The sequence below is a fragment of the Alternaria alternata genome (assembly GCF_001642055.1).
Source record: "Alternaria alternata strain SRC1lrK2f unplaced genomic scaffold CC77scaffold_8, whole genome shotgun sequence".
NCBI classification, from domain to species: domain Eukaryota; kingdom Fungi; phylum Ascomycota; class Dothideomycetes; order Pleosporales; family Pleosporaceae; genus Alternaria; species Alternaria alternata.
Genome location: NW_017306197.1, coordinates 790,493 through 804,435, shown reverse-complemented (window position 1 = coordinate 804,435; position 13,943 = coordinate 790,493). Strand labels below are relative to the sequence as shown.

The 13,943-nt window shown below is 50.6% G+C and overlaps 6 protein-coding genes across 6 annotated transcripts; 5 read left to right on the top strand and 1 right to left on the bottom strand.

Moving 5' to 3' along the window:
- Window positions 1–254: 254 nt before the first annotated feature.
- On the bottom strand, window positions 255–1,007 carry CC77DRAFT_1060509 (hypothetical protein; the record flags this gene model as incomplete). Its single annotated transcript, XM_018528343.1, has 1 exon — window positions 255–1,007. The coding sequence occupies one exon, from the start codon at window positions 1,005–1,007 to the stop codon at window positions 255–257; it is 753 nt and encodes a 250-aa protein (XP_018387134.1).
- Window positions 1,008–2,492: 1,485 nt separating this feature from the next.
- On the top strand, window positions 2,493–3,649 carry CC77DRAFT_987228 (hypothetical protein). The gene is made up of 2 exons (XM_018536238.1): window positions 2,493–2,877; window positions 2,976–3,649. Exons 1-2 carry the CDS (start codon window positions 2,824–2,826, stop codon window positions 3,531–3,533), a joined length of 612 nt encoding a protein of 203 aa, XP_018387133.1. The 5' UTR covers window positions 2,493–2,823; the 3' UTR covers window positions 3,534–3,649.
- A 407-nt stretch (window positions 3,650–4,056) lies between these two features.
- CC77DRAFT_1060507 (hypothetical protein) lies at window positions 4,057–4,527 on the top strand (the record flags this gene model as incomplete). The annotated part of the gene is made up of 1 exon (XM_018528342.1): window positions 4,057–4,527. The coding sequence occupies one exon, from the start codon at window positions 4,057–4,059 to the stop codon at window positions 4,525–4,527; it is 471 nt and encodes a 156-aa protein (XP_018387132.1).
- Window positions 4,528–5,388: 861 nt separating this feature from the next.
- Window positions 5,389–6,125, top strand: CC77DRAFT_834537 (CKS-domain-containing protein). The gene is made up of 4 exons (XM_018533343.1): window positions 5,389–5,713; window positions 5,771–5,915; window positions 5,966–6,024; window positions 6,076–6,125. The coding sequence occupies exons 1-4, from the start codon at window positions 5,598–5,600 to the stop codon at window positions 6,107–6,109; spliced, it is 354 nt and encodes a 117-aa protein (XP_018387131.1). The 5' UTR covers window positions 5,389–5,597; the 3' UTR covers window positions 6,110–6,125.
- Window positions 6,126–7,630: 1,505 nt separating this feature from the next.
- CC77DRAFT_834540 (concanavalin A-like lectin/glucanase) lies at window positions 7,631–8,713 on the top strand. Its single transcript, XM_018533344.1, has 3 exons — window positions 7,631–8,147; window positions 8,213–8,433; window positions 8,497–8,713. Exons 1-3 carry the CDS (start codon window positions 7,732–7,734, stop codon window positions 8,574–8,576), a joined length of 717 nt encoding a protein of 238 aa, XP_018387130.1. The 5' UTR covers window positions 7,631–7,731; the 3' UTR covers window positions 8,577–8,713.
- Window positions 8,714–10,726: 2,013 nt separating this feature from the next.
- On the top strand, window positions 10,727–13,694 carry CC77DRAFT_834606 (nitrogen regulatory protein OTam). The gene is made up of 2 exons (XM_018533346.1): window positions 10,727–11,180; window positions 11,415–13,694. The coding sequence occupies exons 1-2, from the start codon at window positions 10,837–10,839 to the stop codon at window positions 13,261–13,263; spliced, it is 2,193 nt and encodes a 730-aa protein (XP_018387129.1). The 5' UTR covers window positions 10,727–10,836; the 3' UTR covers window positions 13,264–13,694.
- Window positions 13,695–13,943: the final 249 nt, after the last annotated feature.

Here is a 13,943-nt window from a genome sequence, read left to right as displayed (position 1 = left end):
GGGGATATCTTGGAAAACAATATACAAAAAAGATGCAAAAGCATACGTTGTGCGCCCACTCAGCGCCTAGTGAACTATACTCGTTGCATTGACGACATTTCATCATGCGGCATCCAAGATGCCCAAATCATATCTTCTCCCACTTTCTCCCTAAACACAACTCTACAAGATACCTCAGAGAAACGAAAAGATGGCAGCGAAACCAGCGTAGCTCACCGGTGCCACGTTACGCAATGCCAGAGCATCGTACCAGACTATGCGAAGATACAGAACCCAGCCCCAACACTGAAGAAAGCGATTATAGCTAGTGCCTCTGTCTTGGCTACGGATCTAGCGCCAGTAGAAAGGGAACTCGATGGCGTGGCTGAAGCACTAGCCAGGACCGTAGAAGATGGTGTTTGTGATGCGCTTTCTGAAGACTGTGCGGAAGATGAAGGTGATTGTGTGTTGCTGGCCATGGACGCGGACTGCGACGTCTTAGTAAATGTGTTCTGCGATGTCAATGTCGTGGAAGACAGGGCGTCGACAGTAGAAGACAGAGACTCGATGGCGGAAGACAAAGAAGACGAAGCCGCAGACGCAGATGACGATAGAGCAGAAGATGAGGCAGATGAAGAAGCACTCACCACTGTAGTCTCAATACTCGACACTGCAACACTACTCTGAAGCACCGACGACACCACCTGGCTCACAACCTGACTCGCCTGCACCTCACTCGTTGCAGCCGCAACCACAGCCTGAGCAGTAGGCGCAACAGGATAGAACGACGGTAACAGGCTTTTAACATCTTCCGGCAGCCTCTGGTACCAATCTGGCTCTGAATTGCCAGTTGGCATGGGGACGTTGGGGCCCGTGGGCATACCAGTTTTCAGCACTGATAGTACGGAGAACAGTGTTGGATTCATAGTCGCTGGATCGATATCGCGGTCCATAAGGTGGTTGGGAAGTTGGATCGCAGAGGCGAGGGCGCTGGAGGTGAAGGCTGTAAGGATGAGGAAAGACTTCATTGTTGCGGTTGGCTGGAGGCGCGTAGTAGATGCGGCAATTATTGGATGGGCTGGCGAGTGACGATCAGAAGAATGTCGGGTAATTCCTTGAGGAGTAACGAGTGTGGGTTGTGAGTAGAGGGAAAGACCGATGAGGTGGGAGTGGTCGTGAATATAGTGGGTTGTTGTTGACAAACAAACGAGTGAGAGCGACTGCGATATATGCGATGACTGTTGCGCTATCCGACGTTGAGTGCGGAGACAGTGCTCGGCCCCTCAGTTCTGTTGACCGTTTGCGAAAAGAAATTACTGTTGAAGTCGATCGTTCAAGTCGTTATATGTACCCGAAGATATGTCTAGGCCGATCTTTGGAACCGCCGTAACAGTAGGTTGAGAGTAGTGATGCTTTGCTGGCGAAATGTTGGGATCGCAAGACTGATTGCAACGTGCGGATGGTACTTTCACTGTGCTTGTAACCGTCTGAAATTGGGAATTGTGACGATGGTGCTGCGCGAAGCCGTATGCGCGTCCAATGAATGAGAAGTGACGGAAAGTTTGATGAGACTGTGTGCGACAATGCTGCAGCCCGGAACTCTGCGCTCTAGAGAAGACTTCGATTTTATGAAATGGAAACACACAATGCGAATACCAGCGCGCGCAAAAGAGGAAGAGTTGAAGCTAGGGACGAAATCAATGGTAACCTTGGAAACAAAAGAAATCACGAACCAGATTCAAGATGAGGGGAAATTACCGACCGGCCGGCAGTCCAAACAAGTCATATCTGAGGCATCGAACACAATCCGTGTCGCAGCCTTACTTCAGATGCGAAGTTGCTAACGATATTCGCCTATGTTGAAGTTCTCCCCTTGTGCGCTAAGTCACACCATGCTTGCGATTGTTGAAACATGGCAGACGTTTCGGAACATGTAACGAACCGAAACCCGGGGCGCCTGACAAATGCCGAGATGGTAAGGTTTGCCAATAGAGAACTTGCTCAAAACAGTGCTTGCGGTGTATTTGGGGTAGTATTTTTCAGTTGGTGAAGCTGAGACGTTGGGGCAAATCATCGCCTTGACAAGCGCCATGCGTACAACCATAGAAGACTTTTCGGATCATCGAGATAACCGTAGTAGGAGTAGTCCATCGACAGTGGAATCATGTGTCGCATAGGAATATTCTTAGCTTGTCGATCCCAACATGCCTGTGTTCGTCGCTAGACTTGGTCTAAACTCGCCTCTATGGAACGCGAGAACAGAGCAAATGAGAGAGGGAATATTGATAAGATTATAAGGAACATGGGACAAGTGAGCTGGAAGGTCGTTGATCACATGCCAGCTCCTGGGTTGAGAGGTTACGCTCTCTTCAATACTCGTATTATCCCGTCTCAATCGGGGGACGCACGTCTTGCGGTATTATGTCCGAACAATCTTCACATGAAGCTTGTCCGGTCGATCCGGGGTTGTGCCGTGAAGCCCAAAATGGCCGTGGATGTAGTTCAGGATTGGAGCTGCGAACGCTGCGAACGCGCATGAGACAGAGGGCCAGGGTTCCCCGCTACCCTAAAGGAGACGACCTCGGCATCCCTGCCATGACGCCACATTGTATCTTCGATCAGGCACGAACGTGACAGTATGCGATTGTCAACTAAGGCAGGTGCTAGCACACACGGCGTCTTTGAATAGGCTTGGTGTTTTGGCGATTGGCATATAAGATGTCCTGCATATGGCCGTCCAAGACAGGCTGGTATCCACTACCAATAACCACAGCCCCGCAGCTCTTCATACGACACAGTCGTTCCATACCACATCAGTGTTAAGCAACGATAGGAATTGGCAACATGGCAGCTCCATCAAGTGCTGATATCAAGAATCTCCAAGGAAAATGGGTCATGGTAAGTTTTGTACAGCTTTCAGGTCACTTCGTTCTCTACAAAGCTTCATCTTCATCCTAAGCATCGCTGGACTACAGAACAAGCCTAATGTATCCCAGAACAAATCCCTTTCCGATGCTTTCGATCCTGTTCTCTCTTTACAAGGCATCGGCTGGTTGACACGAAAAGCCCTCGGCGCTGCAACGATAACCCAACACCTTTACCAATCTCCCACAACAGGCGAGGACAACACCCCAACTACGCACATAAAGATCGATCAACTCATCACCGGCGGTCTCAAGGGCTCCGTCGAGAACCGCACGTTGGACTGGCACTACCGCGAGCACACTGACTGGCTCTTCGGCACCGTCAAGGGACGATCTCGCTACTCTACCATGGCCAAGACAGTGGAAGAAGGAAAGAGTGGAGGTGCAAAGGAGGAAGACATCAAGTTTTTGGCTGAAGGGTGGCTAAAGGAGACGGAAGACGGAGACATCGTTGAGAGCTACGTGGATAATGAGGGGAATGCTTGGACTGCGTGGCAAATCTGGGGGTTTGCAGATATTGGTGGTGAGAGGAAGTTGACGAGGAAGTTCGTGGTTAGGAAGAAGAACAAGGATGAGGTTGTTCGGGTTAGACTCGTGTATGACTACATTGGCGCGTTGGAGTCCGAGTAGGGACTTAGGCGATGGTGTTGTACATATGTGCTGTATCAACCAGCAAATTGCTCGTGAAAATCACAAAGGTTGACCTATGCATGCCATGACCATATTTGGATCTCAGGACTGGCTTTCATATCCCTCAAGTCAATGCATAGTAGTGCAATTCTTCCTTCCCGTATTGTGTGGCACTTTGCGCGACTCAACACGACCACAGGGCAGTTTAACCGGATTCTTGTACATTGGCATGCAAGTGTCGGCCCAGAAAGGCAATGGGTCGGGTAACTACCTAGAAGGAGTCCACTGCATAGTTACGTTGGGTCTTGGAAACCCACTCATGCAGTAGCTGACAGGCTTAAGTACCGCAGTATAGCTCTTGCAGCAGGCGCCACAATACCTGTCAATCCCTCTATTTCGGCCTTCCACAGATCTGACAGTAACCGAAAAGCTCGGCTTGAGGAATATGTCTGAGTTGAGCCTCATACAGAACCTTTTCCTCGCTCTTATTGTCCTGACCTCCACGATCCTCATTTCGATATTAATGTACTTCACCATTCGTCTTGCTGCCAATCGAAGTAGAAACAAAGCCTGTCAAAATGCCGATTCTAAGCCTGTCCTACTCAATCCTGAATCCGGCCGAGAGTCTCGCCTTTCGCATCGCCTGTCTCGCCAGCAGACACAACAAGAGCATTACCAAGGTCTGCAGCAACGCTACTCGTCCGCACCGCCATCACCGTCGATCGAGCTCCTTCCAGAGATTAAAACAAGCTCGAGCGACGACAAAGCGAACGAGTGGCTAGAGCGAGGAGTTGCTGACAACGGTATTGACGTGGTTCATGGGGACCTGGGACAGAAAAAACCCGAGATGACGCAGGCGATGGTGATCAAACCAAAGAAACAACTAAGATGGGATCGGCGTGAGGGAAAGCTGGACGATGGCAGTGGACATTCTAAGGTCGTCGAGAGGACGGACAAAGATGGTATGGTGTGTACGGAGTATCGGGCAGTTTGAGCGATTTGTTGGGTATCTTGAAAGCGGCGTTTAGAGATAATGGTGTTAGGGCCACTTCGGATGGACATAAATATCCATCTGCTCATAGCGACACCTAGGAGAGGCTTGCAGACATGAAGTTAACGCCAACATATGTGGGGTTATTGCGCAACTGACCAGTGAAACTCCACCTCTCATGCAAATATTCGTTGCGTGATAGCCATACGAGTTTCGTACACGATGAAGACGAGACTATTCAAACAGAAGGCCATAGTACGTAAAGACGGTGGAGAGATGACATCGACGACAGAAGCCAAAAAGACAGGTAATAGCGGGATAGTGCGACTTGAAAGCAGATGATACGCTCATCGAGATCGTTTGTTCAGCGGAAGTCGGTAGCGAGTTATGCGCAAACAACATTGATCTGTGTTTTCGAGGGGCTAGTAGTTGCCTTAGTGGTGGATGCTAGACAGATGTAGAGGCGACTGTAACGTGAAAGATGTGGATTCTCGACAGAAATATGCAGCTTTTTAAACAAATCGCAATTAGTCGGTACAAGCAGACGAGAAAATGCTTGACAGATGATGGTGGTGAAGTCGTCATAATGTTTGAAGAGCTACCCGAGGATGATGGAGAGAGGGAACGGCAGTGCCTGGGTACTCGAAATCTTTAGGCGTACGTAAGCTGGCGTAAGGATGTTTGCATCGTAAACTCGACTGCACGTCGCTGATCAGCGGAGATGCAGATGCAGGGGTGAAAGACGTCGCCCAGGTGCGGTAAGAATGTGGTTGGACGGTTACGCTAGGCTACGGCCGAATTAGCGTAGAAGCTTGGACAATCGACCAAATTTCACAACTTCGTAAACAACGCCTGTTTAGGTTCATTTACTTGAACTATTCTTCCTCTTGCACGACAAAGATACCCCTAGCGCGGTAAAACACGGTACTCTCCCTCGGCGCGCGTCTTCACACATACACAACTGCGACTTCCCATCCGGCTAAGCAGCTGCCCGCCCCACTCGCTTCTACCACCTGACGAACCCCCACTGGACGAGCACACGAGCTCCTCCTTCGCGTCACCCTCCACCCAACATGTCGGCCGAATTGGATATTGACTTCACACGCCGGAACAAGAAGCCGCGCCCGCTATCTGAGCATGAGAAAGAGAAGCTGGATGAATTTATCGACGCGATCCATTACTCGGCAAGGTGGGTTGGCGAAGCAAGAAGCGGTCAGCGCGTTTTCTTTGCTAACGCTGGACTTAGATACTCGGACGACGCATACGAATACCGTCATGTACAGCTCCCCAAGCAAATGCTGAAAGCTATCCCAAAAGATTACTTCGACGGCGCTAGAGGCACATTGAAGCTGCTATGGGAAGAGGAATGGCGGGCACTGGGAATCACACAGGTATGCGTCAAAGAACGCGGGCTACCAACGACATGCTAATTTGGAAACAGAGTCTGGGATGGGAGCACTACGAAGTCCATGAGCCAGAACCACACATCTTGCTCTTCAAGTAGGTTGTTCCTATGCGAATATCGCGCGCTGCTGGCTAATCGTTGGACAGGCGACCGATCAACTACCAGCCTCCTATGCACTGATCCTGATATCGCACCACGGCGCAGCACAAGGTCTACAACACGTTGACCACAATACGCGCAACAGCTGCGCAGACCACCACGGCACACGAGACGGCCTTATCGCGATACCTTTTTTGTCCATTTCCAGCGAGGCGCGTTAAATATAACGATGATATGATAACGGTGGTATGATTGACGCGCTGGTTTTGTAGGGTTACGATCGGAGCGAAAGCGTGTCTCAAATCCATCATGACAGGGTACCTGAAAGCCCACAATTGTATATACAGCCGAGGCAGAAGGAGGTACTGGGCGTTACTGGAAATTGGGCAAGAGACCATGGAATAGGTAAACGGTTGCTAGCTGCTATAAGATCTTTTGATAGATTTGTAGCTCCTTCACTTGGTCAAAATCCTAAACCTGTTCAGACGACTTTTGGACACCAGTATGCCTTCCAGAATCTAAGCGCAAACTTGACGTATGTCATACGGACCGAATCTAGCGCGTCCCACACGTCAATCCTGGTCCCTGCGTTGTTCGTGTTTGTTGACATTTCTCCCGATGAGGAAATCATCGAGGTATGAAGAAAAAGCAAGGTGCGCCATTTCAAGAAATAAATGCAGAGTAGTATCGAAGAGGCGTAGAACCTCGGCCGCCGGCCTGAGCCAGGCAATCGATTAATAAGCTACCTGGGAGCGTGTGTGTCTGCCTGGCTTCACAGAACCTCGAAAGCCTCACAACTTAAACTCATGATTCACAATTATTACAAGATCTTATAAATTTACACATACGACATTTCTTCTATTGCCGAATTTATCGAACCCGCAAAACTGCCACTCAATGGAGAACATAGACATAAACGTTTCCGTATCCTGCGGTTTGCAGACATCGGTCAAAGCAAAATGTCAGATCTGATATCATGGGCACCGCATAGGAGCATCAGAATGACAAGCAGCTCCCCAGGACACAAAAAAAGCTGCGTTGACCTTTACATTATCTCCAGAGAAAAACCACTTGGCTCCTGATCAGCTCCATTTCTCTCGAGAAAAAGAGTGCGACATACTGGTATACCAGGGATACAACGTCGATCGCATCAGGTCGCTGATGGATCTTCTTGGGTTTCCTGGATCTCATGTCCTCGATATTATGCGCCCAGATCTCGGTCGAGCACAGTATGATTGACGTTGCGAATAAATGATGCCATACGTAGGATGACCTACTTGCCCGCACACAATTCCCCGGTTAAGGGATCCATTAAGTACTCCAGGCTATCGGTACATGAGGGCGGTAATTGATGAGGGCCGTGCTCAACTCACGCGGTCGAAGTATGTGGGCACAGCCGGTGGCTCATTTTGTTGGCGAATTGAGCCAGCATATCAAAACCACTCGGAACCCAGCATAAAAGATCGGAGCGTAGGGGTGATTTGCGCTCGCAGACTGTAAAGTTCAGATTATACGAACTCCAATAGACGATGCACTTTGTCCGAGAACGCGATATGAGGGCAATCCACTGAACTGATTGATGTCTTGAAAATTCAGACTATACAAAAGCCATCAGATCCTCCCAGGAAAGCTAAGCATCGACAGAGCATCAACAGAGCATCAAAAGAGCGTATACATAAAAGATCAAATAAGACACCTCTATCATGAAAGCCTTCTCCATTGTCCTGGCAGGCTTCGCCTCTGTCACTGTCGCACAGCAACAAACCCTCTGCGACCTATACGCTTACTACTCCACCAACGGCTACGAGCTCCTCAACAACCTCTGGGGCCGCGACGCCGCAACCTCCGGCTCGCAATGCACATACTACGACGGCTTCAATAACGGCATGGCCTGGCACTCAAACTGGCAGTGGCAAGGTGCCGAGAACAACGTGAAATCTTACGTTTACGCCGGCCGCTTGGCCACCAAAAAGTTGATATCGCAATACAGCACCATGCCGAGCACAGCGCAGTGGAGCTACAATACGACAAACGTGCGCGCCAATGTTGCGTACGATGTGTTCACTGCTGCGGATATCAACCATGATAGGAGTAGTGGGGATTACGAGCTTATGGTTTGGTGAGTGCTACTCTCATATTGACGCTCTAATCTCAGTGCAATCATTAATTTCTCCTCGTCAACAGGCTCGCCAGATTGGGCAACGTTTACCCCATCGGTACCTCGCAAGGCATGAAAACCGTCGACGGCCGCTCCTGGGAACTTTGGGAGGGATACAACGGGGCGATGAAAGTTTACAGCTTCGTTGCTCCAAGTCCTGTCACCAATTACAGTGGTGATATCAAGAACTTCTTTACTTGGCTCACCAGCAACAAGGGCTATCCTGCGTCGAGCCAAAACCTCATCGGTAAGTTTCTAATGTTGCTTTAGGCGATAGAGCTAGGTGTGCTTATGCTAACGACTTTATTAGTCTACCAGTTTGGTACTGAAGCTTTTACGGGTGGACCTGCAGCGTTCACAGTTAACAGGTGGTCAGCGGAGGCCAACTAAGCGGAAAAGTCGGACCCGTGCTCATAACCTCCATGTTTTATAGCCTGAGAGGATGTTTGGACAAGCGCTCGCGATACGGAAATAAGAGTGACAAAAGAAGTTCTGTATTTGGCGAGGCATATGTTCATGGCATGATGTAACCTATCGACGATGAGGCCGGGGAGTCCGCGGAGGAAAATTTTCGTCATTCTTAGTTACGAGTGCACTTTGAAAAGAATCTGCATTTGTCGCGTGCTCGAGTTAACATTCACCACTTCTTTTCTCCAACTCTTACTAGCGCTTCAACACCGTCTTTACTGAGCCTAGTAGCGGGATAGGTAGCAGGCAATGTAGAATATGATAACGGGTGCGCGGCTTTTGCGAAGTATTGTCCGTGTAGAAACAAGAAAGCAGATAGGGCATATATGGTAGGTATGCCATGTGGCGGTTGTATGAGATGCGATGCATGTGTAGGGTGTTGCCAATGTTGCCAATCACAGCTAAGCGGAGTGGTTGAATCATACTCCGGAGAAAAGCGGCCCGACTTTCCCTGAGGTGTCATCAGCCTGGGCAGAATCCACCCATCTAGTCTGTCACAAGCAGATCTGCGCTTAACGATCTCGTAATGTCAACCACGAACCCATGGTCTACGAAATTTCCAACTCTTGAGGCGGTCGAGCGGGTATATCATTGTCCGATGTTTGGACCACTTACAGTGAGCGGACCTTGAATGGAATATTGCGATCTGGCTTTCTTTACGGCCCTTTGACATGGACCTAGGATATATCATTCCGTTGTTGAGAGATTAAATGGTGGTTTAAGCGAGGTCGGATGTGGAAATCCTGAGCGTGCTACTAGGGACCCATCTGTCATTCTGCAGAGTCGCAACCCAAGTTTGAGGTTGCTGGCAGTACGAGGCTAAGCCTTCGTTTTACGTACACTGGTGTAGATCGCATCCGATTTTCCAGCCGTCTGCGTTCTTGGTAGGTTTGGCGTCACCTAGAAACGCCGCGGTTGTTTACCAGCCTCCCTGAATCGCGTCACAACGGCGAAATCTGCTATGACATCAATGGCAGAATGCAACGGCAAGATGCAACTCGCTGACTAGGATTGGCGGAGATATTCGGGTCGTGTGCAGTGCCGGTGGTCGGAGCGGAAAGCGTTTTGCCTGAAGGGCGAGCGGTGAGAAACGAGACCAGGGGCATAGCGGAGCGGAGATCGCTATCGAGGGTCCTATTCTAAGTAGGGCTTGTGGAGAACACGCGACACGTGCGGAGGCCGTTCATACCACAACCATGGATACTGGGCAAGATCGGGCGAGATCCGCCTTGCAATGAAGCGACTGGTGAAGGCGTTGCAAAATTTGCAATGCAATACGTCTCGCCATGTGCTGTCGTGGCTGTACAGGCCGAGAATTCTGGCGGCAGGACCTGTCAGCTGCAAGGTCCCTCCAACGGTCGTTCACTGTTTACGCATGATAGGCGAGAGATAATGATGCGTAGCCGTGGGTGACGTGCATGTGCCAATACTAAAACTATAGAGTATGGTAACGAGTACATAAGAGTAATTCCCGTAGACAGTTAAACTGGATCTTGTGTAGTACCTACGCACAGATAAGGCAGAGCTGGAGTAATTGAAAGATCACATTATTCAGGTGGGGGATGGCACACGGTGCTGCCATTGGCCCGTCGAGCCTCCCTTATCTCTCGGCTGTACGTAAGATAGAATGCAGGAAGCCGCTAGAGCGCATCCAGCTTACCTCCAAGCAACGCCCGTGCACAGTGCATCTTGAAACCCATCCCGAGCACATGTCTGCCACAAAAGACACTCGCAGCGCGCTCTCCAGAATCACTCCAATATATACGACTGCCAACCCCGATTATGCGCCTGCCCTCTCCCCACACAGGGTTCTAGGTCTCCAAGCTCCAAGCCCAGGCTTATCCCGCCTCTCCCGCCCGCCTGCGCCCATCCTCTACTTCTTTCGTGAACCTTCAATGACGGCGCGAACCATCAGTCACCTCATACTTCTCGCCGCCGTTACCGGCAATCTAGGACCCTGATCTGGGCCTCTCTTGAATCATCTCCGCTGGATTACTCAACTTTATTTGCTTTGCCCGGGATATCTCTCATAAACCGATTGAACTACCTATCTCCCACGCGATAAGACCTGTCACGTACCCTGCTTCCGATAGCCAGATACTTGCAACCTGATTCGGAAGCTAGCCAACGGGCCGTGGTCTATCATAGCCTTATCGCACCCATTCCACCACGCCAGCTAGCCATGACGGCCGTAGCAATGCAGCAGCCGGCTATGGGCCCACGCCCTGTTGTCTCTATAGCACCAGCTCGTCCTCGCACGATACAGAAGTCACCATCCAGCAAGGAGAGCTTGGGCAAGCCCACGTCCAACAACGGTCCAGTATCTAACATCCGCTCACGGAGGGAACGCCCCTGTGACGCGTGCAGACGGAGGAAGAGTCGCTGTGTAATACACGAGGGTGCTGCACTGTGTGTCTTGTGCGAGTTCCACAAGCAAGAGTGTACCTTTGTACAGAGCCCACTGCCACGGAAAAGGAAGGTCGTCGACGGTGAGAAGAAAGACTCACCAAACAACACCAAGAAGAGGTATGTCTAGGTCACCCCACCTCCCTGCTTTTCGTTGCGCCTCCAGGCTCGCGTAGATATATCACTTCCGACGTCTGCTATGCCCTTTGCGTCACGCTACCAGGTCACGTGCGCACGTGTGACAGTACTTGCTTTTCCCGTCCCACGTCTAGTCACGGATTTGGAAATTGTCGTCGCCCAATGTTTCGGTTCGTCAGCATGTTGTCGGATGTCGTAGCTGACATCCTATGGCAGATCCGTCGACTCAGATCCTCCACCACTAGCACTATCAACACCCACCATCACAGCAACTGCGCCAAGTCCACCACCACCACAGCCCTCGCTGTCCCAAATAGCAAGTCTTCACTTGCCTCAATTTGGAGAGACACTGGGATTGCAGCGACGGCAGCATAGCAGATACATCGGTCTGAGTTCTCCGTTCGATTCCCTGCTTATTGGCTTGTCACAGTTCGATACCCATAACGAGTCGACCTTTGACCTTGGCACACTTCGACGAGTGAACGATCATGAATGTTTCATTATGCTACCTGACGAAAACACACAAGACTTCGCCGGCGAGTCTGAGGCTTTAGGCCAGGTTGAGCAGCTTGTGCATCCACATGGCCCAGCTTTGCTAGATCTGTACTTCCAAGTAGTACACCCAAATTACCCCATCATCCAGAAGCACTTGTTCGTCGAGCGATATCGCAATGGCGACCGAGGCTTCTCACCGGCTTTGTTGGCTGGCATGTACATTCTAGCCCTTAACTGGTGGTCACTCAACCCCAAGCTAGCCAACTATTCTAGACCTGATGCAGCCCGATTGGAAGCAATCGCCATGAAAGCGCTTGCATTGGCCATGGAGCGGCCGAAACTTTCCACTGTACAAGCTGGCTTGTTGTTGCTGCAGCGTCCTGAAGCGGACTCTTGGAGCTTAACAACTCAGCTGGTGGCAATCGGTCAAGAATTAGGCCTACATCTTGACTGTTCATCATGGTCGGTTCCTCTTTGGGAGCGTGGGTTGAGGAAGCGCATAGCATGGGCATTATACATGCAAGACAAGTGGAGCTCCCTGATCCATGGCCGACCATCACACATTTTCAATGCCAACTGGGCAGTAAAGCCGATTACGGAAGACGACTTTATTGAAGAAGGAGATGGTTTCGAGACACGGCAAGAAGAGACGGAAGATGAACAGGTGGAAAGTCACCGAGGCCGCATACTGTATGCTCAGATGATTGCGCTCACGCAGATCATGGCTGAGGTCATGGATACATTTTACACCCAAACGGCTATCCACGACTTCGCCAACGCTGGGAAGAAGTCAACTGAGCTGATACTCGCACGCGCCAAACCAGTGCAGATTAAGCTCCGTCAGTGGCATGAGAAACTACCAGCGGAAGTAAAGATGAGTGTCCCCGAAAAGGGTAAGCTCACCTCGACGGGTTACCTCCATCTCGCATACTTTGCAACAGAGATCACGCTCCACAGGCGCATAGTACAGTCGCTCGACTCTACTAACCCTGACTCATACGGTCTCTTCATGTGCCGCAACGCTGCGAAGACGCGCCTGATCTCGGCTATGGACTTTGTCAACAGACTAAAGCCAGAGCACTTACAGGCCTTCTGGTACTTTGCTTCCAAAGTCAACTTTACTCTTATTGGTACCTTTGGATCGCTACTGTGGGCTACGGCACCCGCCAAGGAGGAAGCTGAGTTCTACAAGCTCAGACTGTGCGAATACCGCTGGACGCTTTCGGTTTCTTCGAAGCGAGCCGACTTCCTTGAGTATGCAGTGTCAATGCTGGACGCGAGTCGCGCCATGCTGAACAACTTGGCGGAGAAGCCCAGTCTTGCAGAGCAAATCAGCAACGCCGGTGTGCCGCCCGCGCCGCCTCCACGACAATACAGCTCTTTCTCCAATATGGGACCGCCACAGAATCCGAATGGAGCAGGAAGGTACGAGATGGAGGATGTCGATATGGGTGACGATAACGATCTAAGACGGATGTCCTCGGGCGAGAGCTTCGAGGGCTTTAATGACGGATCTCAGTATGGTGGTAGTCGGCCACATACAGCTGGCAATTCGCCTCGCTCAATGTGAGCGGTAGATTCGAAGGAATCGGAGCATAGCTTTGACGGCTTGTGGATTTGTCGTACATGTTTCAGGACAGCGTCTTCTGATGTTCAGCGATTAAGCGTTCTTTTTCATGGTGGGATGGTGGGCGTTATATAGGTACGCCTGGTGCTGCCATAACGGTGCTCTCAGGTTGCGCCAAAATGGCGCCATATTGCGACACAGGGATTGGGACACTTTATGGATTTGCTCTTTAGCGACTATTGGTTACGATTTGATGTTGGATGATAGTATAGACCACCTATTGGATACAGGGTATTGACGCGAATGACAAGTCATTTGGTATATCGCCGCCTCGAAGGCGGCGCAAGCAACTTCGGTCTTTCTTTTGCGACAATCGGCACGTGCCGAGTGAAACGTGGGTGTACAAGCCCACATTGGTGTAACAAAAAATCCAATTCTTGACAATGAGATGTGACCGTCGGCGCAATATCTTAGATCGGATAGTGGTCGAGCCTGCCGCTGCCTGAATGTTGATTCGGGGTTCGAGTAACAGCTGACACGCCTTGATCGTAGTGCCCTACGCCCATCAGCTCCGCCTGCAACACCTCGAGACTATCAAAGCCGCATCGATTCGGTCGGCAGCCAACTACGCATGCGCCTGAGATTTATTTCCAGCACAGTCGTCCAGCTCGGAGAGATGAAGT

Coding starts and splice junctions, on each gene's coding strand:
- CC77DRAFT_987228 (XM_018536238.1), top strand. CDS start 2,824: ATGGCAGCTCCATCAAGTGCTGATATCAAGAATCTCCAAGGAAAATGG. Junction 2,878..2,975: donor TCCAAGGAAAATGGGTCATG/GTAAGTTTTGTA, acceptor AATGTATCCCAG/AACAAATCCCTTTCCGATGC.
- CC77DRAFT_834537 (XM_018533343.1), top strand. CDS start 5,598: ATGTCGGCCGAATTGGATATTGACTTCACACGCCGGAACAAGAAGCCG. Junction 5,714..5,770: donor GCGATCCATTACTCGGCAAG/GTGGGTTGGCGA, acceptor CGCTGGACTTAG/ATACTCGGACGACGCATACG. Junction 5,916..5,965: donor GGGCACTGGGAATCACACAG/GTATGCGTCAAA, acceptor ATTTGGAAACAG/AGTCTGGGATGGGAGCACTA.
- CC77DRAFT_834540 (XM_018533344.1), top strand. CDS start 7,732: ATGAAAGCCTTCTCCATTGTCCTGGCAGGCTTCGCCTCTGTCACTGTC. Junction 8,148..8,212: donor GATTACGAGCTTATGGTTTG/GTGAGTGCTACT, acceptor CCTCGTCAACAG/GCTCGCCAGATTGGGCAACG. Junction 8,434..8,496: donor GTCGAGCCAAAACCTCATCG/GTAAGTTTCTAA, acceptor CGACTTTATTAG/TCTACCAGTTTGGTACTGAA.
- CC77DRAFT_834606 (XM_018533346.1), top strand. CDS start 10,837: ATGACGGCCGTAGCAATGCAGCAGCCGGCTATGGGCCCACGCCCTGTT. Junction 11,181..11,414: donor CCAAACAACACCAAGAAGAG/GTATGTCTAGGT, acceptor ATCCTATGGCAG/ATCCGTCGACTCAGATCCTC.